Source organism: Piliocolobus tephrosceles, chromosome 11 (assembly GCF_002776525.5).
Source record: "Piliocolobus tephrosceles isolate RC106 chromosome 11, ASM277652v3, whole genome shotgun sequence".
NCBI classification, from domain to species: domain Eukaryota; kingdom Metazoa; phylum Chordata; class Mammalia; order Primates; family Cercopithecidae; genus Piliocolobus; species Piliocolobus tephrosceles.
Window position 1 is genome coordinate 6,534,376 of NC_045444.1, and position 27,054 is coordinate 6,561,429.

Consider the following 27,054-nt stretch of genomic DNA (forward strand, 5'->3'; position numbering starts at 1 on the left):
AAAAAACATAATAAGATCAAAGAAAAAGAGAGTGGCAGATTCTGGGACCTCATGCATTTAACATCAATGAAGGCTTTCTCCTGGGATTTATCCTGTTGGAGCTCACCTGTGACAACAGCAAATCCATCAAGTTACCAGATGGACCATGTTGTCCAAGACACTGAGACTGTGAGTGAAACTTTGCGATCTAATACCTGGCAATGTTGACCACTAAGATCAATGAAAGGCCCAACATTCAGTGACCACTAAGATCAATGAAAGGCACCTATTCAATATGCCAAGACCAAGCAAGCCAGAAAAGTAAGAAAAGAAAGAGACCGAACTGCCAAAAAGGACAATAAGGCAAAAGCAGATTTAGAAGCAAATTGCCAGTGTTCTTTTTAAAATCCAATTTAACAAATACCTGTTGCATCTATTAATGGTTTAATCATATCTCTTGGAATTACATATTCAAAAATGAATCAGATATTATCTGTGCCTTTGAGAAAATTTTAGGGAGGTATCCCAAAACATTCAACAAATGTTTCTTTCAGCATCTACTGTGTATCAAGTTCCCCTTCAAGTAGGTGAAATGTCTCAGTGTAAAAGAAAAGATTCCTACCCTCAGAGTGCTTGCATTTTAGCAGGAGAGGCAAACTATAAAGAATAAACACAAGTAAATGAATTATATAGTAAGTAAGAAGATAATAAATGCTATGAGAAGAACAAACATAGAGGAAAGTAATGGATCTAAGAGTTCTTGGAGGAAACGAGATTGCAATTTTAGATATGTCAGTCAAGGTAGGCATCATTGAGATGGTGCCATCTGAGAAGAGACAAAAAAAGTCAGTTTTCCATGATACTGTCTGAGAGTGCTTGCTCAAGGTATTGATCTCTTTTACCTACCACAACAAGGCTCCAATTTTCATGCTTCCACCACCTCTCACGTGAGGCCAAACTATACCTCTTTGATCTGATCTTTGCCCTTTTCGTTTAATTATTTATTTATTTTTCCATTTTTACTTCAAGAAAATAATTTTCTGTAAAGGTGATTATTATTTTTCTCTGAAAATCCTTCAGCAGAATAGAGTAACTATTATCTGAAAATCCTTCAGAGAATAGAATAATTATCTATTCTTTTCAGCCTAACATTCAAATATCCTATTCCATGGCACCAACTGATCTTGCTTACTTTATTTATGACTTAAAATTGGATGGTTTCCTGTAGTTTTTGGTCACTAGTGTGCTTACATTGTTTCTATTATACTTTGCCTTCCATCAGTCTGTTGGAGGATGAATTTGTCTTTAGTGACTGGCCCTACATTTTTAGATAGAGGCAATGTGTGATTCATCCTTAATTCCACCACAGGGCCTTGAATCATGCTTCACAAAAAGTAAGGGATCAGCAACTACTAAGTGAATCGAATTTGTATCAAACAATTGGAATTAACTTTTTCAAGTGTTTCTAAGAGTTGGTAACAGAATAATAAGAATAAAAGAGTTTTTGACCAATATTCACTGAAAATTACTGGTCAGATAAGACAGATTTTGTTCAGAAAGTCTATGACAACTGTAAGTTGCCAATGAATGGATGAGCACATTATCTAATGGAAACAGGATTTCCAGCTCAGTCTTCCATATATTGAAGGCCCTGGGCCATGTCATACAGACTATGTACTCAGAAATACAGTCTCCATTCAGTATCATCCACATCTGCCAAATAATGAAATATTCTAGAATCTGAATAGAAAGGCATAATCAGATCTTTGGCATCCTCGGAAGTGAAATCTGTGAAAGAAAATTAAAAATGATTAAAAACAGGTTTGAAATGCGGACAAAGTTACTCCAGTTAAATGTATACAAACGCTTGTACTAGCCCTATGTGTATAGCACATAAAATATCAATAAATGCAAAAGTAAAAGACTTCTGATTGTTACTATGTAGATATTGGTTAATAGTGCCCTGATGTGAGTACCTGTGTTGCAGTTCCAACTTGCAGAGGCCCTAGAGCCAGGCTGAGGAAGATGGTTGTTGGTTTAACCAGTTATGCTGCCAGACGAATTAACTAATGGACAGAGTTCAGCAGGAAAAGCCAAGGATGGGAACGTTGGTGGGAGCCAATCAGAAACCAGCAGAACTAAGCTGGAGAATAGCTTGAGGATGATCCGTATTCAATTTTTGCAAAGAGTAGTTACAATAACTTGGCCAGCCCAAGTCTTCCATAGTGGTAATTCTTATATGGAGGGCTTGACGGAGAGAAACAGCTTAGAGGAAGATTTTAATTTTTATTATCAAAGTTTTGGTAAATCAGACAAAAATGTGAAAACAGATGATCTGAGGGATATATTTATTAATGTAGAATTCAGAAGTGTGTGGCCTAGGTGTTTATAAAATATTCAGAAAGGAAAAACATCATTATATGAAGCAAATGTCTCCAGTCTAATTTACTCTGATAATGGACTAAATCTATAATTCAATAGTAGAATTATAACTTCCAATTCTCAGCTACTTAAAACATCTAAAAATCTAAATCAGGTTGAAAATTCACACTCATATTCAAATGCACATAAAAACAGTTTTGCTTCTTTTCCCTAACTGGATTCAATATGCTCATCAGCCTCTGTTGCTTCTAATGATAGAAAAATCTAACCTTGATGATGAATAATAATTAGTTAATGATTATTTAAAACGTAGTGCATTATTGGGTATATATTGGGTTATGTGGTGATGTTCTGTCTGTACTTTTGTCCTCTTCCCTTGACATATCACTAACGGGTGGTTTGTTTTTTGTGCTGCATCAAGGGAGTCATACCGTTCACGAGTCCCACGTGTTTGGAGGCAAAAGAGTTGCATGACAGCTTTTCTTGCTGTTGTCAGTAGGACCTGCCTTGGTATACTAATCTGGGTTCTCTAGAGGGACAGAACTAATAGGATACATGTACATATTAAAGGGAGTTTATTAAGGAGAATTGACTCACACAATCACAAGATGAAGCCCCATGGTAGGTTGTCTGCCAGTTGAAGAGCAAGAAAGGTAGTAGTGGCTCAGTCCAAGTCTTAAAACCTCAAAATAGGGCAGCCAACAGTGCAGTCTTCGGTCCACGGCAGAAGGCCCAAGAGCCCCCAGCAAACCACCAGTGTAAGTCCAAGAGTCCAAAGCCCAAAGAACTCAGAGTCTGATATTCAAGAGCATGAAGCGTCCAGCACAGGAGAAAGATGAAGGCCAGAAGACTCGGCAAGTCAGCTCCTTCCACCTTCTTCTGTCTGCTTTTTCTAGCAGCTCTGGCAGTTGACTAGATGGTACCCACCCACACTGTGGGTGGATCTTCCTGAGGGGGAGTGCTCTCCCAGTCCACTGACTCAAATGTTAATCTCTTCTGGCAACACCCAGAAACACCAAGGTACACCCAGAAACAATACTTTGCATCCTTCTGTCAAGTTGGCACTTAATATTAGCCATCACACTTGGCCTAAGGGGGTGAAGTGTAGTCACTAGGACTCTCCCAAACCTCCAAATCCAGCTGCCAGCCCTTAATACATGTACTGAGAGCTTCAGCCCATTTGTACCCTCAGCCTGCTCTTCTGGTCCTGGAGACCCTCAGTAGCCTGCCTCGCATTGTGCTAGAGTGACCAGGTCACTGTGGAACCCCTCAAGCCTTTCTGCATTGCTTCTTCCTCAGCCTTTGCTAACCTGTCTTCTCCTCCCCAGCTGATTTTCTCTGGGATCATGCTGAACTTGAGACAGCTCTAACAGGCTCGCAGCCATCACTGCCATGGGTGCTTCCGGGAGGCAGTACCTTTCTGTGTTTTCCAAGATCTGTCTTGTTACCTGTATCCATATCCACCCAACTCACACCCAGTTTCAATCCCTCAGGGAGAGCCAGAGAGCAGGCCTCAAGCTACCGCCTAACTGTGCTCTTGTCTCAACCAACTTCCTCTGAAAATCTTCACCCAGAGTAGAGGAGAGATTGCTCCCCTCAGTGTAATAGGAAACAACAATTTTTTAATATATAGTACGCTCTATACTACCTGACTGGAAAAAACTCTCCACCCTGAATATTTTAAATAGCATTGTGTTTTGCTATTTAAAAGACAGCAGCTTTCTTTCTGTTTTTTTCACTTACTTTTTCCTGCAAACAACATTTTCTTAAACCATTACTGAGTGAAGTGGAACATAATTTTTTTTGAAATTGAGGAAAATAGCCAACACATAAATAAAAATATCATTAAATATTTAAAATAATAAAAATAAGTAAAGGTAACATCCAATTAAACATATATTTTTACAGTATAAATTTGATGTATGTGAAACATTTGCAAACCTAAAATGGATTTTTTCTTTTTTTTAATTTTTTACTTTTATGTTAAGTTCAGGGGTACATGTGCAGTATGTGCAGGTTTGCCACATAGGTAAACATGTGCCATAGTGATTAGCTGCACAGACCATCCCATTTCCTAGGTATTAAGCTCAGCATCCATTAGCTATTCTTTCTGATGCTCTACCTCCTCCCAACCTTCTACAGGCCCCACTGTGAGTTGTTTACCTCTCTGTGTCCATGTCTTCTCATCACTCAGCTCCCATTTATAAGTGAGAACACGCAGTGTTTGGTTTTCTGTTCCTGCATTAGTTTGCTCAGGATAATGGCCTCCTGCTCCGTCCATGGTCCTGCAAAGGACATGATTTCATTTCTTTTTATGGCTGCATAGTATTCCATGGTGTATATGTACCACATTTTCTTTATCCAGTCTATCACTGATGGACATTTAGGTTGATTCCATGTGTTTGCTGTTGTGAATTGTGCTGCAATGAACATATAGGTGCATGCATCTTTATAATAGAATGATTTATAGTCCTTTGGGTATATACCCAGTAATTAAATTGCTGATTCAAATGGTATTTCTGCCTCTTGGTCTTTGAGGAATCACCACACTGTCTTCCACAGTGGTTGAACTAATTTACTCTCCCACCAATGTGTAAAAACGTTTCTTTTTCTCCACCATCATGTCAGTATCTGTTGTTGACTTTTTAATGATAGCCATTCTGACTGGTGTGAGATGGTATCTCATTGTGGTTTTGATTTGGATTTCTCTAATGATCAGTGATATTGAACTTTTCTTCATATGTTAGCTGCATGTATGTCTTCTTTTGAGAGCTGCCTGTACTTGTCTTTTGCCCCACTTTTTATGGGTTGGTTTCTTTATTGTAAATTTATTTAAGTTCCTTGTAGATGCTGGATATTAGGCCTTTGTCAGATGAATAGACTGCAAAATTTTTCTCCCATTCTCTAGGTTGTCTGTTTACTCTGATAATAGTTTCTTTTGCTGTGCAGACACTCTTTCATTTGATTAGGTCCCATTTGCCAATTTTTGCTTTAGTTGTAATTGCTTTTGGCATCTTCATCATGAAATCTTCACCTGTGCCTGTGTCCTGAATGGTATTACCTAGATTTTCTTCTGGAGATTTTAGAGTTTTGGGTTTGACATTTAAGTCTTTAATCCATCTTGAATTGATTTTTGTATGTGGGCTAAGGAAGGGGTCCAATTTCAATTTTCTGCATATGGCTAGCCAGTTATCCCAGCACCATTTATTAAATGGGGAATCCTTTTCCCATTACTTATTTTTGTCAGTTTTGGCAAAGATCAGATGATTGTAGGTGTGTGGTCTTATTTCTGGGCTCTCTATTCTATGATTCCATTGGTCTGTGTGTCTGCTCTTATACCAGTACCATGCTTTGGTTACCATGTTTTGGTTAGTGTAGCCTTGTAGTATAGTTTAAAGTAGGGTAGCATGATGCCTCCAGCTTTGTTCTTTTTGCTTAGGATTGTTTTGGTTATTCATGCTCTCTTTTGGTTTCCTTTAAATTTTAAAAGAGTTTCTTCTAATTTCATTAAGAATGTCAATGGTAGTTTAACGGAAATAGCATTGAATCTGTAAATTGCTTTGGGCAATATGGCCATTTTCACAATATTGATTCTCCCTATCCATGAGCATGGAATGTTTTTCCATTTGTGCTCTCTTCGATTTATTTGATCAGTGGTTTGTAGTTCTCCTTGAAGAGGTCCCTCACTTTCCTTTTTAGCTATATTTCTAGGTATTTTGTTCTTTGTGTAGCAATTGTGAATGGGAGTTCATTACAGTTTAGCTCTTGGCTTGCCTACTGTTGGTGTATAGGAATGCTAGTGATTTGTGGACATAATTTTGTATTATGAGACTTTGCTGAAGTTGCTTATCAGCTAAGAACCTTTTGGGTTGAGACAATGGAGTTTTCTAGGTATCTGATTATGTCATCTGCAAACAAAGATAATTTGACTTCCTTTCTTCCTTTCTTCCTACTTGAATAACTTTTATCTCTTTCTCTTGCCTAATTGCCTGGCCAGAACTTCCAATACTATGTTGAATAGGAGTGGTGAGAGAGGGCATCCATGTCTTGTGCCAGTTTTCAAGGGGAATGCTTCCGGTTTTTGCCCATTCAGTATGATATTGGCTATGGGCTTTTCATATGTGGGTCTTCTTATTTTGAGGTATGTTCCTTCCATATCTAGTTTTTTGACAGTTTTTAACATGAAGGGATGTTGAATTTTATCAAAGGCCTTTACTGCATCTACTGAGATAATCATGTGGTTTTTGTCTTTAGTTCTGTTTATCCACTTTTATGGATTTGGACCTTTTCTTAATGTAAATGACTCAAATTTAAAATGTTTGAATATAGCAATAAATCAACAAAGGGGATTTTGGAATACTTTTACAAAATATTTGTGGAATTTACAAGTTCACTGGTCATTTTAAATTTTCCAGAATGTTTTATGAGATTTAGGAGCCATTCATGTAATAAATTATAAAACTCAGAGACAAATCTAGATTTGATCTAAATGCCTGACAAAAGAAAACTAGAGCTCAAACTAATTCACTACTTAAATATGAGCACAAATGGAACACAAGAATGGTTCAATAAGAGATCATTTGTTAACTTGCAATGCAGTAATATAATTCAACTCATCAGTAGATCAAACAAAATACTCTATTGTCTGTCACATGGATTTTTGAAATAATCATGAATAGAACAAAGCATTCATTCTTATTTAAAATAAATGCAAAATAATTTATGTGTAAAAGAGCAGAAGGATATTCTCTTAATGTAGAGTCAGAACAAGTGTTATGTATACTTGAGAAATAAAATGTTTTCTTTTGTGATGGTGTTGTTGTTGATGTTACAAGTTTGTATACCATTATTATTGTTTCATATTGCTTAGAAAGTTTTGGCTAGGAGTTAGGAAGTTTTGATGGAGACAGTAAAATAGGAAATAAATGTATAAGAAATTGATTTCACATTAATGTATTTAATAAGGTGATATATACGCGCGCACACACACACACACACACACACATATCATATGATTACCATCATACCTTGGAGATATTGTGGATTCAGTTCTAGACTAATGCAATAAAGTGAATATTGCAATAATCAAGTCTCACAAAGTTTTTGGTTTCGTAGTACATATAAAAGATATGTTTACACTATATTATAGTCTATTACATGTACAATAATCGCATTATATTTTAAATATATATGCCTCAATTTAAAGATTTTTTTTCCAAAAAAAAAAAAAAAAAGCTAACGCAAAGACACAAAGTGAGCACCCGCTGTTGTAAAATAGTGTTGATAGATCCACTTGCCACAGGGCTGATACAAACCTTCCATTCATGAAAACCACAAAATCTGTGAAGTACAACAAAGCAAAGTACAATAAAACAAGGTATTGCCTGTATCGCCCTCTAAAATTAAAAGAAAATTACTAAAAAGTATATGATTTAATATAAAAGTATATGCAAGTATCTGGATAAAGAAAATATACCAGCAGCAGTAAGATGAGCACAGCATTTACATGATAAAATGTTTAATGAATTAAAACAATTCATATACAATGGAATTTTTGAAATCGTGAAATTCATAGAAATTAATTTAATGATGGGTATGTGAACTAGAGAAATAAAATAATAACCTTAGTTGGGGGACTTTATTAAAAATTTTCTGAAAATAGAGAAAAACAGTGGGTTCTTGGAAAGAAAAAAGAAATATTTTAAAAATATCCATTCTTCTCCAACTAGATGGTTTAATGTAAATAATAAATTATCAATAAATATTCTAACAAGCTAGTTTAAATAAAATTATTCTGTAATTAAACTTTAAAATGAAATTGATAAAATATCAAAAAATTCTCTCTAAAATGTGTAGTTGTAAGTAAAAGTGGGTAAAAGGATGAATAATCCTCTTCACCTATTACACTGCATTGAGTAACATTTTTTTACTAGTGTGAAGCTTCTAAAAAAATCTAGAAAGAGCCTTTAGTATATCAGTAGCTATTCATATAAGAAGACATTCAGATTGGGAGACCACATCCTCCTGAAACATGAAGAGAGAGACAGATAAAAAGAGACAGTGAACTAGAGATAGAGAAGTATCCAAATATAGATGTAGTTGAAGTACATGCTGACAGTGATATTTGAAAGCAGTAGAAAAAAACTACATTTCTCATTAAATGGTATTGCAACAAACCTGATAATATAAATTATCTTGATTCTTTTTCATAGTAGAAAAAATACTCATAACAGTACACCTTGCTTTTAAAATAATATATCTATTAGAAAGGCAATTTGTGTTAATATTAATTAGAAATAAAAGCTGTAAAAGAAAAAATATACCCTAGTATCTCATAACCTTTGCAAAGTGAACCACTATTAAATTAGGTTGGTGCAAACGTAATTGTGGTTTTTGCCATTACTTTTAGTGGCAAAAATCGCAACTGCTTTTGCAATTACCTAATAATAACAATTCAGTGTATTTCCTCCCAGACTATGCTTTATGCTCAACTTCTTATTGTTGACATCATACTTTATATCCAATTATAACTCTTACATTTGAAAATCAACATGATATTTACTTCCCATTATATTACAGATATTTAATAAGCATCATTATTGACAAGTGAAATTTCATCATATTAATTCTTAATTACCTGCTTCACAAAACGGTACAGAACATTTCTTGTTTTTCTTCATTATAGATGACAATTGTGGGCAATCTTATGCATAAGGCTTTTTGCATACAGTATAGGCTTTTAAACTAGGTTCGTCTGTAGCTGAATAGAGGTATGTTTTGTTTGTCTCTTGGCTTTAGTATGGCCATATCTTTTAAGATGCTTGGATAAGAGATAATTTAAAAGATATTGATTTTCTTTTTCTTTTTCCCTCCTTCTGTAAATTATTGTTTTATTTAGTATTAAAAAGGTTCAGAAAGGAAGTGAAAATAGTTTTTTAAAATAGGCCTTTAAGAAGCAAGCAATTACAGTTATTTTTACATGGGCTAATCAGTATCCTTTTAAATGTGTAATCAAGTGGCATCTATAATTATTTGAGCCACTTGGCTCGTGCATACAATTGAATCTACCAAAAACGCATGTGTTTACTTTCCTTTCCTAATCTTTCAGAGCTTGTAACTAAGAGTTTGTTTTTATTTTCACCCCAAAAGCTTAGTTTTGGAGGAATTCCAGTACCAGGAAAACCTGGGACCTTTTTAAAGAAAAACTTCCATGGATGCATCGAAAACCTTTACTACAATGGAGTAAACATAATTGACCTGGCTAAGAGACGAAAGCATCAGATCTATACTGTGGTAAGTCGACCCATCTGTTTTGTCTTGATGGTTTCTACCACTTTGGGGTAAGTCTTGCTTTCACCAGCCTATTCCTGCACCCATTCATAATATGTTTACCTTATGCTCTGAGTTCCCATCAGTCTCTGAGGTGACACTGGAGAGAAAGAGAATGGCAGGTATTGAATCAGTGTAAATTGCACTGGTGGAAGAAACAAAAACATTAGGGCCATCCAGAGAATTCATTTTTTTTTTTTTTTTTTTTTTTGACTGTGGAGTATATTTCAGCTGTGGATAGTATTTGCAGTCCACATTGGGACAACATGAATTTTTTATTATCTTTGGAAAATGAAACAAGAAAACCACATATTCCGTTAAATTCTGTGGCCTGGGAGTTACATATTTGTCTACTTATTGTTAATATTAAAAATAGTTCATTTTAAATGAGGGAGATTAAACTTTTAGTGTGTTTGAGATTCTCATTTATCACACTGACAAATTAAATGATTTTCTAATTAAGTAACATTTGGCTTCCCTAATAGACAATGAGTTTCATGAGGGTCAGGACTGTGTTTTTTCTTTTCACTACTGCATTCACAATGACTAACAGAGTGCCTTACACATGGTAGGTGCTCAATAAAGGTGTTGATGTTTCCAACAATAACTTTTGATTTGTCTGTTTCTCTCTCCATTTCTATCCATTTTTGGTTTATATATTTTGGAGCTCTGTTGTTGGTACATGCACATTTAGTATGCCATGTGTTCTGGTGGATTCACTCTTTTATCATTATATAATATTATTATCTGTCTGATAGCTCTCTTTGCTCTGAAGTCTGTCTGATATTAATATAGTCACTCTTGCTTTTCCCCTATAAATGTCTTTGTGGAGTAACTTTTCCCATCCTTTTGCTTTTAACCTGCCTATGTCATTATTTTTGAAGTGAGTTTCTTGTAAGCAACAAATAGTTGGGTCATGGTTTTTTAATTCATGCTTTCAATTTATTTCTTTTAATTGGTCTATTTAGCAAATTTACATTTAATGTAATGAATGTGTTGGGCTTAATACTTGTTTATTTTTGTTTTCTGAGTTTTTAAAAATTCTCTATTTTCTCTACCTTCCTGTATTTCTTAGCCAGTTTTTAAAATTCTATTTTGCTTTATCTAGTGTTAGAGTATATCTATGTATAGCTTTTGTTACTGGTTTATGTAGACATTTTATTATATTATACATAACTTATTGTAGTTTACTGGTTTAATCATTTTACCAATTTAACTGATGTGTAGAAACCTAATTTCCATTTACATCCCTTTATTTTCCCTTATTTACTTTATAATTGTCTTCATTCGACAATTGTATTTTTAGAACCATTTCTATATATTTAGAACCATTTCAAGTAGTATTAGTTTTGCTTCAATGTCAGACATCATGTAGAGAATTCCAGAGGAGAAGGAGAGTTTGTTGCATTTACTCATATTTTTGCCCAATATTGACAAAAGGTAAAGAAAAACTCTTGAAACCACGAGGGATATGTTTGGCTGAGATTAGTATTAAAGACTCATTACTGCTTCCCATGTGACCTGCAGTGACATCACAGTGTTTGTGTGTGGGTGGAAGAGGGATGCCCCTCATATCACTGGAGGGTGATGACAGTCCTGACTCACCATTAAACCATCTCTGAGACTGCTCCTGCAGGGGGTGAAGGGGGTTTCCTCATGATAGCTCAGCAGGGGCAGAAGTCTAGGCTTTCCTTGTGATCTCAGTTGATACCACAGGGAGAGACTTGGTTCTATCTGACAATGATTAAATTCCCAGATCTTCAGAATTGTTCTTGTAAGCCACAGATTCCCAGATTGATCTTCCCATATACCACCCTGGCCAGAAATTTGGGCACCTCACTACGGCATGGCTCAATGGAAGTGGGGCCACAATCTTTTCTATGGCATTTGGTTTAGGGAGAGAAGTTGTCTAAAAACATCTCTCTTTCCATGCTATCCTTTCTTCATTCTTTGGCTAGAGAGAGCAGTCTTCTAATGGCAATTTTAAACAGGATTTAACTGCACCAGTTGGTCTCTCTGGGTTGTTTGTCTTTCAGCAACATACCTAAAACAGATCAGGTTAAGAGAAAATCCAGAGAATTCTCCAGTATATTTTTCTCTTGGTCCCAAGGTTTTTATATATCCTTTATTTCTTTTCTCCACCATTCAGGGTTCTTTTTAGGTAGTTTTTATACAGAATTTCTATAGTCTTTTAGTCTTACTTAGCAGAATAAATAGGGAAAACTATGTTACGTCATATTCCTGGAATTGGAAATCTCTTCAGCTGACATTTTTTCTTTCATCCATGGCAAGAGTAGGTCACCCTATCATTGACAGCAATAATCTGATTCTCTTTGCAACCTAATTATAGAATTATCTGAACAAACTATGGGTTTAAATGACTTTGTGTTTGTTTTCTTCTTTGTTAAATATAATCTATATTGATTTTTATGTTTTGGGGTATCATATTAACACATTTTCTTGAAAACTGCCATGAGATTCAAGGATGTGAGTCAGAGGATGCTCCTGGGGAGTCACACTTGGATTAAAGATTGTCAGGATTTTAAAAGGTTTGTGTCAAGTCCCCGACTCCTTCAGTTTGGAAAAGTTAGGATGATGCTAGGGAGGGATTAGTTACCTCACTGACTCTAGAAAAGCCAATGACGTTACTTGTCCATCTCTGGCTCATGCTCAAGGCTCCCAAAAATTCTGCAACTTATCCACGTGAGCTTAGGTCAACCATCTCCTAATTAACATAAGCACTGACTTGCTCATGACATTTTTTTTTCTTTTTGATTCTAGGTTTGTGGTCTTGGGCCATGGAAAGCACACTCATTCCTATCCCTTTCCCAATATTGTTTCAAGAAATATTTCATAACATATCAGTTTTCTTGAGTCCAATCTGCTGACACAGGGCACTACATTGAGATCATGCACTATGGCAAGTTTAGATTAGCCTAATGTCATCAACATCAAAGGGCATCACTACCTGCCATTTTGCTAAGATGTGGCAGAGCAAGTTGAAACAACAGTAAGCACTCTTTGTTCATAAACTGGGACTTAAAAGTATAAAAGCCTGAGCTTTAGATATAAATAACTAAGATCTCTATAATAATATTTAAAAAGAATGCATTTATACATATGATGTGTTAAAAATATCTTTAATGATAAGATGTATTAGAGTTACTGAATAAGCAAAGCAAAAAAAGGAAGATGAGAAGGAACAAGGGGAAATAAACTTCAGTTTCTGAATATTGGTAGCTTCCACCATTTCCTTTTCTGAGAGAATCATTATCTAAAACTTTAACAAGTGTTGTGGTGACTTTTAAACTACTACAGCACTTATCAAGTTGCCTAAAACTTTGCTAGTATACGTTACTCCTCAGGGTTTAATTGGCGGTATTGTTAATATGAGGCATAAAGGATCCATTTAGCCCTAATGTATTTGGAAAAAAATCCCAAGAAAATTGTTTTATTGTGCAGGTAGGCAACCTTAGTTTTAACCTTCACAATTTAGAAGAAAAAAAATGTACATTATTTGTCTTCCAAATTGCTTCCAACACCCTGCTTAAGTGAGAATTCACATCACTATACACTTGCACGTATACGAGCGTGCGCGCGCACACACACACACACACACGCAAATATTTATATATCTAGTCTATCTCCTTTAGGAATTTCTTGTGGGGAGCAATGGTTTGCACAGTTAAATACTGAAGTACAAACTCTTCCCTTTCTGTAGTCAAGCTTAAAGTTTCCCCCAAAGACACCATATCTGCTACAAAATCAACTTTGCTCCCAGTCACTAAGTCACTGTGGTGCTAAGTAAGGGCTTTTGGAAGGAATGGTATTTTTGTCCTTCTCTAGTGTTTGCAGACTCTCTTACATTATTAAGCCTTGGGAAGTTCAGATTCAAGGGATCAACAAATCAGGCAGCAAGAGTATGGTACTACCCATAAATTATAAAATGTGTTTCAAGGCCCACGGAAGCCCCAGCCTTTGCCTAATCTAACGTATGCCACTCTAGCAGGCTGCATTCAGCAGCCATCCTCACTGCAATCTGTCATCTCTTTCTTGTGGGACCTTCTCCCTCCCTCGAGACTTAACAGCTGTTCCATAGGGATAATTCAATTTAGTCTTTATAGCTCGATTTGACTACAAGACAATTCTCCACATCCCGAAATGCAGTAAAACTAACAGCTTAAAGTAGACATAAAAAATACCTCACTATTCTTCCTCAAATCCTTTATCATATGCTAACGCAGCACTTTATAATAAACAATCAGAAAGCAAATGGCCCACTGAAGTGTATGTACAGTACCTGTAATGTCGATTATTATATACGTAGTATAAGAAATATATTGCTGTGATAGTTTCCTGAAAATGATTAATTTCATACCTTGCACTCCATCAAAAATGATGCTTTTTTGAGCTGTTCTTTCTGAGTCTTACATCCCCTCTCCCAGAGGCAAGGAGAATAACATGATTACCTGGGAGCTGGTTGAAGTTTCACTCACATCATTGTAGGTTCCAAAATATTTTGTTTTTTATTTAAAAGATCATAGTGGAAATTCATGTGTTACTTCACTTTGCCTTCAATAGAAGGGAAGAAAATGCAAACAACTAACAGGAAGACTTTAGTTAGCTTTGGAGCTAATTGACTCTGTCAATTCATTTCTGTGCCTTTGTCTCCAAATAATTGGAATCAGGTAATTGGATGGGAAATGGCCAATACTAAGCCCATATAATAATACTCCCAACCCCATGGTTGAAATTGCTAAATAATCACAAGTTACCTTTTCGTTTGCCCTAGAGGAAAACCCAAACGTCTCCCTTCTGTTTCTGGAAGCATCCATAATAAAATCATGACTGAAACACTGACTTCCTAGGTTGTTCATACCCACTCCATGGCTTATTCAGCTGTGGGATCTTGAGAAAGTTATGAAACTTCAGTACCCTCATACATAAAATGAGGGCAGTTATAGTATCTACTTCAAAGTGTTAGTGTGAAGATTAAATCTGTAATATGCTTAGCGCAGTGCATGGCACACACTAAGCACCCAATATATTGGAGCTGTTAGTAAAAACATCTATAAATCCATTCAACTGAATTGGTATACAAGCCAATATTTATTTGCCATTTTAGATAGCTAATTAATGCAGTCACATACAGTTCCAAATAATAAAAGTTGATGATTGGAGGTAGCTCCTGTTCTTTCCTAAATCTGAATTTGTGTTTGCTTCCAAACCATAAGTCATGAAGTAGGTTTGCAGTAAATATATTACAAACTTAATCATCTCGTTTGTTTGAGAAAATTTGATGAAAATCGTTACTTCAGATTTGATCAAATGATAGACTCCTTTAAAATAAGGAACTTAAAAAAGTGTTGCCTGATAGGTTTGGGTATAACAGATGTATTGATGAGTAGCAACAGTGAGCTCTCTTGAAGCATGTTGCCCTTCGTTTGCATCTCTGCTGTCATGCAACTTGTTGGAGTCTGGTTGATTATTTCTTATGGCTCTAAAGCCAAGCAAACACTCACTGTCAGAGTTACGTGTAAGAGGTTAGTGTGGACATGAGAGCCCACACACATTTACATCTGCAGGTGCACACACATACACATACACACACACGTAGTGACAGGCACCTTTATCTTACCTCCCTGTGACCCAAAGGCTCATGGAAATTGCTCAGAGAAAACTCCCTACTGTCTAGTAAAGCCTATAATCTCTTTAGCTTGTCTCCGGGATCATGTATCATCTCTGTGAGTATGCTCTGTGATAAATGATGCTTTCTCGTGATGGGATGAATCATTTGAAAAAGCGACTAACATATTGTGTCTTCTCTCTTCTCATTCCTGCTGTCTTCTACTTCCGTTTGACCAGTCTGACATCCACATTACCTGCATCTATTCTGTATGCTCCTCATACGCAGGAAAAATCATTCTCAAGTTACTCACTCCCTGAACAATTGCTTCCTTCCTTTCTTCAGGAATATTGGAATTAAATAGTTTCAGGGTCATATGAAGAATAATGTGCCTTAAAGAGAAAAGGCAAAGCTAATAGTATAATGGTTAAAACCTTAGTCCATTAAGGCAGCTATAACAAAATGCCATAAACTGGGTAGTTTATGAGTAAGGGAAATTTATTTCTCACAGTTCTGGAGGCTGGAAAATCTGAGATCAGATTTCCAGGACGGTCAGGTTCGGGTGAGGGCTCCCTTCCAGGTTGTAGACCTCACAGTTCTCACTGTGTCCTCCTCCTTTCTCAAGTAGTGGAAAAACAAAGTCCCTTGGGGCTATTTTGCAAAGAAATTAATCCCATGACCTCATGACCTAATCACCTCCTGAAAGGCCTTACCTCCTAATAACAACATATTGGAGATTAAATTTCAATATATGGATTTCAGGAAGTGGAGGATAAAAACATTCAAACTATACAGTCATCTTCTCTGAAAATTCTTTCTCCTGAAATTAGTGTTATGACTTTTCCTTTCTATCAGATGAGTAAATGTAACCAGTTTCTTTTGCTCGTCTGATAAAATTATCATGTAAAGTATTAAAGAAAACTTCTTCAGAATGTTTTAAAAATATTTCTATATAAAATGAAAATTTGCAAAATACAAGAATAGGGTATGCAACCAGCCAGAGAGGAAAAGCACTGTTCTCATCTATTATAGGTATTTCATTTTCACACTTTAAATGTATATTTGTCTATCATAGACCACAGTTTATTGACAATTTTACATTTTACCTTTTTAAAGTATTTTCATTGTTTTTAAAACTTTTATTAAAAGTTGTTTTTTCTCTATTTACAAATACTATTTCAGCACGGAATCAATTTACCATAGTTCATGTAAGAATCTGCTGTGTTGAAATTTGAGTTGTTTGGTTTTTTTCCTGCTAAAAATAATATTGAGATTACAATCATAGTGGGAAAATAATGTTCTGAAATTTAAAACAGATAACTGGAAATGAATATTATTGGGTCAAAGATTATGAGTTTTTGACTCAACCAACATTGAATAAAGCCACACCACGTTCCATGCCCACTGGCAGTGTACACAGGAAACGGCTTATCCTGCTAGTTTCACCTGATACTTTTCAAGTCATTTGAATCTTCAAGTGCTTTTTAAAAGAGTGGGCCACGTAGAAGTTGAAATGACCTCAGATGTGCCTCCTCTATGCAAAACATCCAACTAATGAGCTGATCATATTCTTTTTATGCTCTTGTACCCGCAATAATAACCCCAATGACCACTCCTCCATTTGAAGATACCTTATTTCAGAGAACTTATAGACAAGGCCACGGATCACGGTGCTAGCACTGGAGGGGCAGTCAGTGGAGGGCTGATTGATGAGCTGTGGTTCTATTAGAGATCCTCTGTCCCTGAAACTTCTGTGTGTGGCAGGCAGGAGGCAGACATTGTTATCCACGTTTTATACGAAAAAATACACTCAGGATTAGGGAAAGTCAATGATATATATTAGTGGCTGTGCCTTTCACAGTCTTCTTCCTCCTCTTATAGAAAGCAATCCACCATCAGGTTTTATTCGTTTTTATTAGGCATTTATTTTTTTTCAGGGTCCTGAATGACTTTCATGTCAAAGTGAAGAAAAAAATAATACAAGGCTGGGCAGATCCGTGAACAGCACTGATCTCTGAGTATTGAAGACCAATGAGGTGTTTCAGAAATGGCCCCTGTGTACTTTGTTATTTGCCAAAGAAATCTCTCCTGGGTATCTCTTGAGATGTAAGAGCTTGAGGGCGGAATCCTTGCCTTTGGTGTGAGAAAGGAAGGAGGGCAGCAAAGGGCAGAGTGTGGAATCCCACTGCTGCTTGGCTCCCAGCGGCTCCTGTCTCTGCATCTGGCTGGAAGACTCTCCCTCTGGGTTGAAGGAGAAGGTGGCGAGTGCTGCAAAGGGTCAAAGCGCTTCCCCAGAAACTCTGCCTTCTGTTTCCAGTGGCTCTTGTATTCCTTCAAGGTGAATAGAAACTTTTATGTGAGTGTTTCAAAACTGTTATAATCAGTTTGTCCTACATATAAAAGTTTGCTTCCCAGTTTCTCACTGGTGTGGCCTCTTTTCTAACCAGACCCGGATTACTCGCTGTTTCTGGAATTCACTCCATGCACATCCTCCTCTCAGCCTTTGTATGTTGTGTTTCTCCCATGCCAGCCAAGCTGCCTTTTTTTCTCCTTTACCTCTTTCCTGACCCAGCCCCAAACTAACCATCCTTCTTCAAACTCACTGGTAGGGTTCACGTCCTGAACCAGGGCAATGCTCAAAATATTCACCTGGTTCTCAGAGGTAAACCAGGGTTCTGGAGCCCCCAGGCTGTGCTAACCCAGAAACCTGGAATTGCTACGTTGTAGGGAGACGTAGGGGGCACAGGAAGACGGACAGGCAAGCCCAGGTTTCAGGAAGCCACTAGAAGCTTCGGACCAGTGGCTACATAGCAAGTAATGTGGAAGGCTGAAATTACTAAAAATGGAATTACCATTAGAGCAGGCTCCTAGGCAACTGCTGCATACCCTCCATGCCTTATCAACTCCAGGCATCGTCAGTATCTTTCTGGAGCACAGTGCTGAGAAATACTGCAGGACTGTATTCAGAGTGTGTAGAGAAAGTTGCTGTAATCTATAACAGCATCTACCACGGAGTAGGGCAGCGGGGAGTGTTGAATGTGCTGTCTGCCCACCCTGTCCAGGTGCACTCCTTGTCCCACCTTCTCCTCAGGGCCCCTTTCAGACTCTCAGTTTCATAATACCTTTCTTGCTGTGAATTTCATACATATACAATGTGGCATAACTTAGCACTTGAGTCATTATTGTCACTAAAATGTAGTTATTGAACATCTACTGTGTTTACAGCAAATGATCCTTCTTTTCAAAGAGAAGCATCCTCTCTGCTCTCAGAAATTACACACCTGGCATGGTCTTACCTTTGCAGGACTGAGTTCATAGCGGATGCCCTGGCCTTGGCCATCCCCTCAGACCTTTCTGCTCTCTTGGCCACCACTTGACAGCCACCCTTCCCCTTTTTATCTCACTTGCCCTTATGGTTTGACTCTTACTTTTTGGTTGTTTCTCCGTCTCGATCACTCATCACAGTTCTGGTTTCCCATTTGGTTTTTCAACTTCCTTTCTTTCACCACAGCCCCAGCCTGTGGATCTTGACACTACTTCCAACTACCACAGCCACAGCTACTGCATCCAGTGACAAGACTCAAACATAGCTTGCAAGAGTTAGAAAGGAGAAATCACAGGGATAGTAGGTTCAGGAAAGACTTTATGTAAGTGTAGGAACTTGGCTGGGACATGTAGATGCAAAAGCTCAAGGTGGGACTGTGGGAAACAACAAGCTTTAGTCTAGTCTATTTCTTTGCAAGAGTTATTGCTGTCACCCTAGGTATAGAAAAGAAACACGCTTTTATGTCACCCATGGTGTTAGATATGTGACATATGGTCAGGAAATGGGTATAGATGAGAGTACTGGGTGTTGAGGAAGAGGATATTTGAAGGAAGTAAGATTAAATCCCAGTCTTACCAAATAATGGATACAAAATTTAGATAAGTTTTTTAAGCTAGCTCTGCTTCAGTATCCTTCATCTACAAGGTAGAGATAATAATGCCTACTTTACATATATTGAGTGACTCCTAGGATATTATAGGCATTGAATCACTAAGAGCTGATAATATTATCATAATTATTTTTATTGCATCACTCTGCTCACCATTTCTTCTCACATGTTGCCCATGAAGACCATAGTCCTGTGAGTAATCTCCAGCCTGCTCGACAAATGGCCTTTTACAAGTACAACACTAAAGGTTATAGATCAGCGATTATTAGTATTTTATAGGTTACATGCCCCTTTAAGAATATAATGAAAACCATGAACACGTTTTACTTCACATAACATTGTTGAGGCTTCATTGATGCCTGTGAAGGTCATCCAGGGACAGTAGCCCAAGAACTCCAGGTTAAATTTTAGACAAAGAAACATTTATATGTTAAATAAAACTGTGTTTTTATAAATTCCTAATAACCTTCTATAAGTGTTCCTTGTTGAATCACCATAACGCATAGTAAGTAGGGACCCGACACTGGATTTGTTCCATGTGAGCCAGTTGGGCTGGCTTCTTAGAAACACTTCACCTTTTGTCACAAGATTTAGAAGACATGTCTATGTGTCAAGGTATGAGTTATTAGAAAATGCAAAAAAAATTATATAAAGTGGCTTTCTAGTAGAAGGTGGATAACTACTTAAACAGGTAGATAGGACTCCACGTTGTCCAGAAATAGCATGTGCAAAGAATCAGGTACTTTCTCTAACTTGAGAAAGGATGGACAGTGAAGGAATAAGGACTAGAAATGTTCTCTCTGCCCACCTCCCGGACTGAGATTCAGGCCTCTTCAAGAAGGTGCAGTTACCAGGGGAACACATAGCATACAGATAGCAAAGAAACTTGCTGGAGAACTTAGGTCTCAGCTTCCTGCAAAAGCTGATGGCTGTGGGGAGATTGAAGCTGGGGCTCAACCGTGCAGAGTCCCTGGGCCTCCCACTGAATAACAGTAATAGAGGACAGGAACCTGGAAGCATCTTCCAGCCTCTGTCACCCTGCAGTGGCCCTCTAGTGCCTCTTATGGACAAAGCATAAGATTCAACCAGTTGACAAAAGAGAGATGTTTGCAGGGTCCAACTCCACTATCGTTTGATCGAGCAATTGCACTACTAGGTGTCTACCCAGAGGAAAATAAGTCCCTATTTGAGAAAGACACTTGGACTTGCATGTTTATAGCAGCACAATGTACAATTGAAAAAATATAGAACTAGCCTAAATGCCCATCAACCAAGTGGAAAAGGAAAATGTGGTATACATGAACCATGGAATACTACTCAGCCATAAAAAGGAACAAAATAATGGCATTTGGAGAAACCTGCATGGAATTAGAGACTATTATTCTAAGTGAAGCAACTCAGTAATGGAAAATCAAACATCAGATGTTCTCACTTGTAAGTGGGAGCTAAGCTATGAGGATGCAAACGTATAATCATAATATGATGGACTTTGGGGACTCGCGGGGAAGCTTGGGTGGAGGGTGAGGGATAAAAGACTACAAACTGGGTGCAGTGTACACTACTTGGGTGACAGGTCCGTCAATATCTCAGAAATCATCACTAAAGAACTTATCGATGTAACCAAACACCACCAATTTACCCAAAACTATTGAAATAACAATTTTTTAAATGTAAAAAAAAAATGCAGGGCAAACAAGAGTGGCTTTGGAACTGAGCTTCAAAATGAATAACTGACACAACTGCCAATCTCTTTTCTTCTTTTAAAAATTTAGATTAAAAACTAGAAACCTTGGACATCTGGAAAAGAGAGTTGGGAAGACAAAAGGAGACATACATATTTTCACGGTTTCATATGTCACCTGATCACAGGTTTATGCAATACCAGCATGCCTCACAAATGGATGAAGTCCAAAACCACAAACATAGGCCTAGGCTCTTGTAATTAGTAAAATGTCTGTTTATTTAACTTTGTCATTATGTATATGCTCCATAAAAATTAGTGAAACTACTACTTTTATTATGGACCCATGTAATTTATTACATTAAAAAGCATTTCTCATACTCAAAAAGTTTAGAACACTGTATAGGTGGACGTGAATTAGAAGTACTCTAATAATTTACCTCTCTACGTGAAGATTTACTATAATTCTCACAAAAACTTATTCATATTTAACCTAAAAATTGTTTTACATAGCTTATTGTCTTCCGCTGAAATTGTTTTATTTCTCTGCCATTTCTTTCTACGTTTGTCTAATACCTTAGTTCAGCTCATCACTCTGACAGCACATCCTCCCATGGGGTTATCCAGTCTCCCCCATAGTGGCTAGTGATTACTTCAGTAATTTCCCTGATGCTGTAACAAGGTCCAAAATACGCCCTACGTCAGCCTTGGAAGCAAGCCCTCTGAAGGATGTTCATATTCGTCCCCATTGCATCAGGGAAATTCAGTAACTAAATAAATACCTTATCTTTAAAAATAGTAACGATAATTTAAGTATAAAAAATAACAGATTGAATAGGTCTTTAAGAATGTGACTCTGAGATAAAGAACAAAGCTAAATGAGCCGGGCGCGGTGGCTCAAGCCTGTAATCCCAGCACTTTGGGAGGCCGAGATGGGCGGATCATGAGGTCAGGAGATCGAGACCATCCTGTCTAACACGGTGAAACCCCGTCACTACTAAAAAATACAAAAAAACTAGCCGGGCGAGGTGGCAGGCGCCTGTAGTCCCAGCTACATGGGAGGCTGAGGCAGGAGAATGGCGTACACACGGGAGGCGGAGCTTGCAGTGAGCTGAGATCCGGCCACTGCACTCCAGCCCCGGCGACAGAGCAAGACTCCCTCTCAAAAACAAACAAACAAAAAAGAACAAAGCTAAATGAACATACATAGCCTTCGTAAGCTGTATACGACGTGTCTGACAGAAATTTCGAATCCAAACAAATTTCAGGTTGAGGGTCTGCTCTAAAACCCACCATTTACTTCATTTATACGTGGATGGATGCCTGTAAGGACAGTGTGTTTGTGCAGCTGAATATCTGACCTTTGTTACAGAAACTTCAATGCTAGCTTCCCAAGGTAAACGCAAGATCCAGCAGCCCCGGAAGATGACTTTGGTGGAGGATTATATGTGCCCATACACATGGAATGAGCTCTCATTCTTCCACATTGCAACAAGAACAAATGCTTTCTCTATAGGCTTCTAGTAAACTAGAGTGCATTTTATCAAACTTTTAATTCCTTGTGACGATTGGCAAAGACCAAGAAAATATAGGATCTTTTTTTCCCCCATGTTTTTACCCACAAAATTGAATGCTTATACTAGAATTTGACAATCCACGGCATTTAGGTTAAACTTCTGCCTTGTGACCCAAAGATTTTTGCAACCCTCATACGCACTGTAGGAAACAGTCAGTCTCCATGATTCATAAGAGTCCAGAGATCATTAGGGCTAAGACTGCTCTGGAAAAGTACAAGAATCACAGTCTTCTCAACAATGTAACTCAACTACCAAAATATAAGCCAATAAATATCTTGTAAATCACATTGCATTACCATTATTCATGAAAAAAATGCTTATAGATTATAGGAAATTGTGTAAACACAGAAAAAGCAGAAAGAAAAGAAGTCACCTGCGATTTTATCAAAGCAATCATAAATACTATACAGGTGTAGATTTTTTAGTCTTCATTTTAAAAGTACTATTTTGGTGTCATTTTGTGTAATTCCTTTTCTTGTTATAAATATTCTACAATGAAAATAACATGTTGAGCATTCATCACATGCCAAATATTCTGTCAACTGATTTTTATATTTATCTGTTTTAATCCTCAGAATAACCTTATAAAGTGGATAGCTCTTTGTGGTTTCAGTTTGGGAAGAGTGAGGTTCAGTAACATTAAAGTAACTTCCCCAAGATCCATAACTAGCATGTGATAGAATCTGCTTTCCTTTCTAATCTGTGCTTAGCTGCTATGATATGCTTAACACACATTTTATATTTTGCTCTAATCACTGAGTTTCTAAATGTTAACTAAAATGAAATTACATTATAAAAATGGTGATCAATAAATGTTGAATAAGTGAATGCATTTTTGATAAGAAGAGAAATGAGTAATTTGAATTTCGGGTAAAGAAGTGAGCACCCTACAAATTGGAGGTGCATAGTAAATATTTGTTGAAGCTTATGTTGTGATGATTATACTAAGATGAACTTGAAGGATCTGATGAAATGTGAAGAAGAATGTCTTCCTAATGGAGCATCTTCTCATAGGAGACTGATCCTCTTCGTACCTAAAGATCTCCATATACAATTAAGAGATCTGTTGCACAGTCTGACTCTCAGCTGCCTGGAGATAGAGTGTTTGAAGACTATCTTCAGGTATCTCCCTCCACTAAATGTTTTCTCCTTCCCTGATTCAGCAGAGGTGGCATGACCCCATTAAAAAGAGTACTGTGTGAGTCAGAAGATGTGGCTTCTGCAGTCAATTGGGCTACTATGTAGCTAGTGGAATTCAGTGTGTAAAGTTCACAATTAGCTTGTTCTTTCTGGTGCTTTCCATGATTGAGAATTATGTCCTCTAGATAATGTCTAAAATACTTTTCAACTCAAGGGTTTCATTAAGAAAAACTATTAAAACTCTTTCTATCACTGTATTAGTCTGTTCTCACTGCCAAAACAAAATACCACAGACTGTTTGACTTACACAACAGAAATTATTTTCCCACGGTTCTGGAAGCTGGAAGTCCAACATGAAAATGTCAGCAGGGTTGATTTCTTCTGAGGGTGTCTCCCTAGGTGTGTAGACGGCTGTCTTCTCCCTGTCTTCACATGGTCTTCCCATTGGGCATGTCTGTATCCTGATATCATTTTCTTACAAGGACACCAGTCATGTTAGATTAGAGTCTATCCTAACAGCCTCATTTTAATTTATTCAGATCATGAAGTGTCCTGTTTCCAAATACAGTCACATTCCGAGGTACTGGGGTCTGGGCCTTCAACACATGAATTTAGAGGAAACACAGTTCAGCCCATAAAAATTTGACTCTGCAAACCACCTAAAGTGCTTGTGTGAGCAGTCTCCAAGGCCTCTTCTCCAACTCCACTTCCTAAAACAAAACTGAAATAACAAAACTAAAGTACAGGATTTTCAGCTCCATGAAGTAGTCAGGTGTGCAGATCCTTCTTTCCTTCTGCTTGGCCATTTCAGCTCTCTGTCTTCCATTCTGAGGGTCCTAATAGGCTGCTGGAGCTTGAGGTATTCTATCCTCATGCCAGGCTGCAGAAGAAAGGAAGAAGTAAAGGCGAAGGGGATATTCCTCCCAGCTGAGTCAGCTCCCTTCAAGGAGCCTTCCAGCAAGTCCCATCCAATGCTCCTTCCATGCCATGCCTTATGGGTCTGACTTAGTCACCTGAGCATACATGTCTGCAAGGGAAGTGGGGAAATGTAGTCATCCAGTGAGCACATTCTTGCCTCAAAAAAATCATTATTTCACTACCAAGAACTGCAGGAACAGGCCGGGTGCGGTGGGTTAATTATTATTAATTATTATGCCTGTAATCCCAGCACTTTGGGAGGCCAAGGCAGGCAGATCACCTGAGATCAGGAGTTCAAGACCAGCCTGGCCAACATGATGAAACCTTGTCTCTACTAAAAATACAAAAATTAGCCAGGTGTGGTGGTGACCACCTATAGTCCCAGCTACTTGGGAGGCTGAGGCAGGAGAATTGCTTGAACCCGGGAGGCAGAGTTTGCGGGGAGTCAAGATCACACCACTGCACTCCAGTCTGGACAACAGAGAGAGACTCATTTCAGAAAAAAAAGGAAAAAGAAGAAGGAAAAGAAAAGAAAAGAAAGGAAGGAAGGGACGGAGGGAGGAAGGGAGGGAGGGAAGGAGAAAAGAAAAGAAAGATCAGGAACAATTAATTTTTGGTATGTAACTAGGGATCTCTCCACAATCTCTTTGAACAGTAAAGATCAGTATATGAGAGTTCTTATGTAAGAAGTAAAACAATTTCTATCTTAGTGTCAAAATTGGCAAAACTATCATTACTATTATAATGATGCACTAGATTTGTGTCGTTCCATATGGTAACCACTAGTCATGTGTAACTTCTGAACATTTGAAGTAAGTAGGTCTGGTGCAAATTGTGATGTGTTTTAAGGCGTCCCAGAGTTTTAAGACTTCATATAAAAGTAAAATAATTTTATATAATTATTATGCAATGTTTTTAATAATGATTGTATATTTAAATAATATTTGCATCTACTGAGTTAAATAACCCTGTATTAAAATTTAAATTAAGTTAATCTGGTTTTTTAAAACCTTTTTAAAATACTGTTACCAGAAAATTTTAAATTATTTATGTAGTATGCATTATATTTCTATCAGACAGCATTGGCCTGGGATATCACCCACAAATATCAGTATTTCAGTAGCAGATTTCCTTTTACTTTTTTATTTTAAAACATTTAATTGAAAAACAAAGATAGTCTATATATTCAAGGTGTACAATATGGTAATTTGATATATGTATACATTGTATAATAATTACCACAATCAAGTTAATCAACACAACCATCATGCTGTAAATTAGATCCCAGGAACTTGCTTGAACATCTTATAATTGAAAGTTTGTACCCTTTGATTAACGTCTCTCCATTTCTCTTACCCTCTAACCCTGACAAGTACTGTTCTATCCTCTTCTCCTATGAGCATGACCTCTTAAGATACCACATATTTGCCTTTCTATCTCTGGTTTACTTAACTCAGCATAACAATGTCCTGATTTATTCATGTTGTCACAAACAGCATGGTTTTCCTCTATATGTATGTGTATATATGTATACTCTTATTTATGTATGTGTATATATGTGTATATGTATTTTTTATACATATACATGGAGAGAGAGAGATGTCACAATTTCTTGATTATCTGTTGAAGGACACTTAGAGTAGTCCTGATGTTTTGGCTATTGTGGATAATGCTGCAATGAACATGAGAGTGCACATATCTCTTTGAGATACTCATTTCATTTCTTTCAGACATATACCCAAAGGTGGAATTGCTAATATGGCAGATCTACCTTTAGGTTTCTAGGGAACCTCCATATTGTTTTGCATAATGCCTATACCAATTTACATTACTCCCAGCTGTGTACAAGCATTCCCTTTCTCTACATTCCCACCAATACTTGTATCTTTTTTTTTTTTTCTTTCTTTCTTTCTTTTGGATAGCAGCCATCCTAACAGGTATGAGATGATACCTATTGTGGTTTAAACTTGCACTGTGGTTTGGATTTGCATTTCCCTAATTGATTAGCGGTATGAATACCTGTTGGCCACTTGAATGTCTTCTTCGAAAAACTCTCTAATGAAGGTCTTTGCTCTCTTTTATTAGATTATCTGGGATTTTTGTTTGTTTGTTTTGTTTTTTTGCTATTGAGTTATATTATGAGTTCCTAGCATATTCTGTATAGTACCCTCTTATGAGATAGATAGCTTGCAAATGTTTTCTCCCATTTTGTAGGTTACCTTTTCATTCTGTTGCTTCCTTTGCTGTGCAGAAATGTGTTAGTTTGATGTCATCCCACATGTCTAGTTTTGCTTTTGTTGCTTGTATTTTTATGTAATATCCAAAAGGTCATTGCCTAGACCAATGTCAAGGATGTATTCATCTGTTTTCTTCTCAGAGTGTTATGGTTTCAGGCATTACATTTAAGTCTGTAATACATTTCAAGTTAATTTTTGTGAGTGTTATAAGACAAGGACCTAATTTCATTCTTTTGCAGGTGGATATCCA

General features: G+C 37.1%; 1 protein-coding gene across 2 annotated transcripts in view; it reads left to right on the forward strand.

The window, feature by feature from the left end:
* The window catches only part of CNTNAP5 (contactin associated protein family member 5), an 872,320-nt gene that overhangs the window by 413,234 nt on the left and 432,032 nt on the right, over positions 1-27,054 (forward strand). The window contains exon 7 of one of the 2 annotated variants that reach the window (XM_031936548.1): positions 9,511-9,654. In XM_031936548.1, coding sequence (XP_031792408.1) covers positions 9,511-9,654 — 144 coding nt within the window. The remainder of the gene's footprint in view (positions 1-9,510; positions 9,655-27,054) is intronic. The other variant, XM_023225607.3, reaches the window with a different exon arrangement.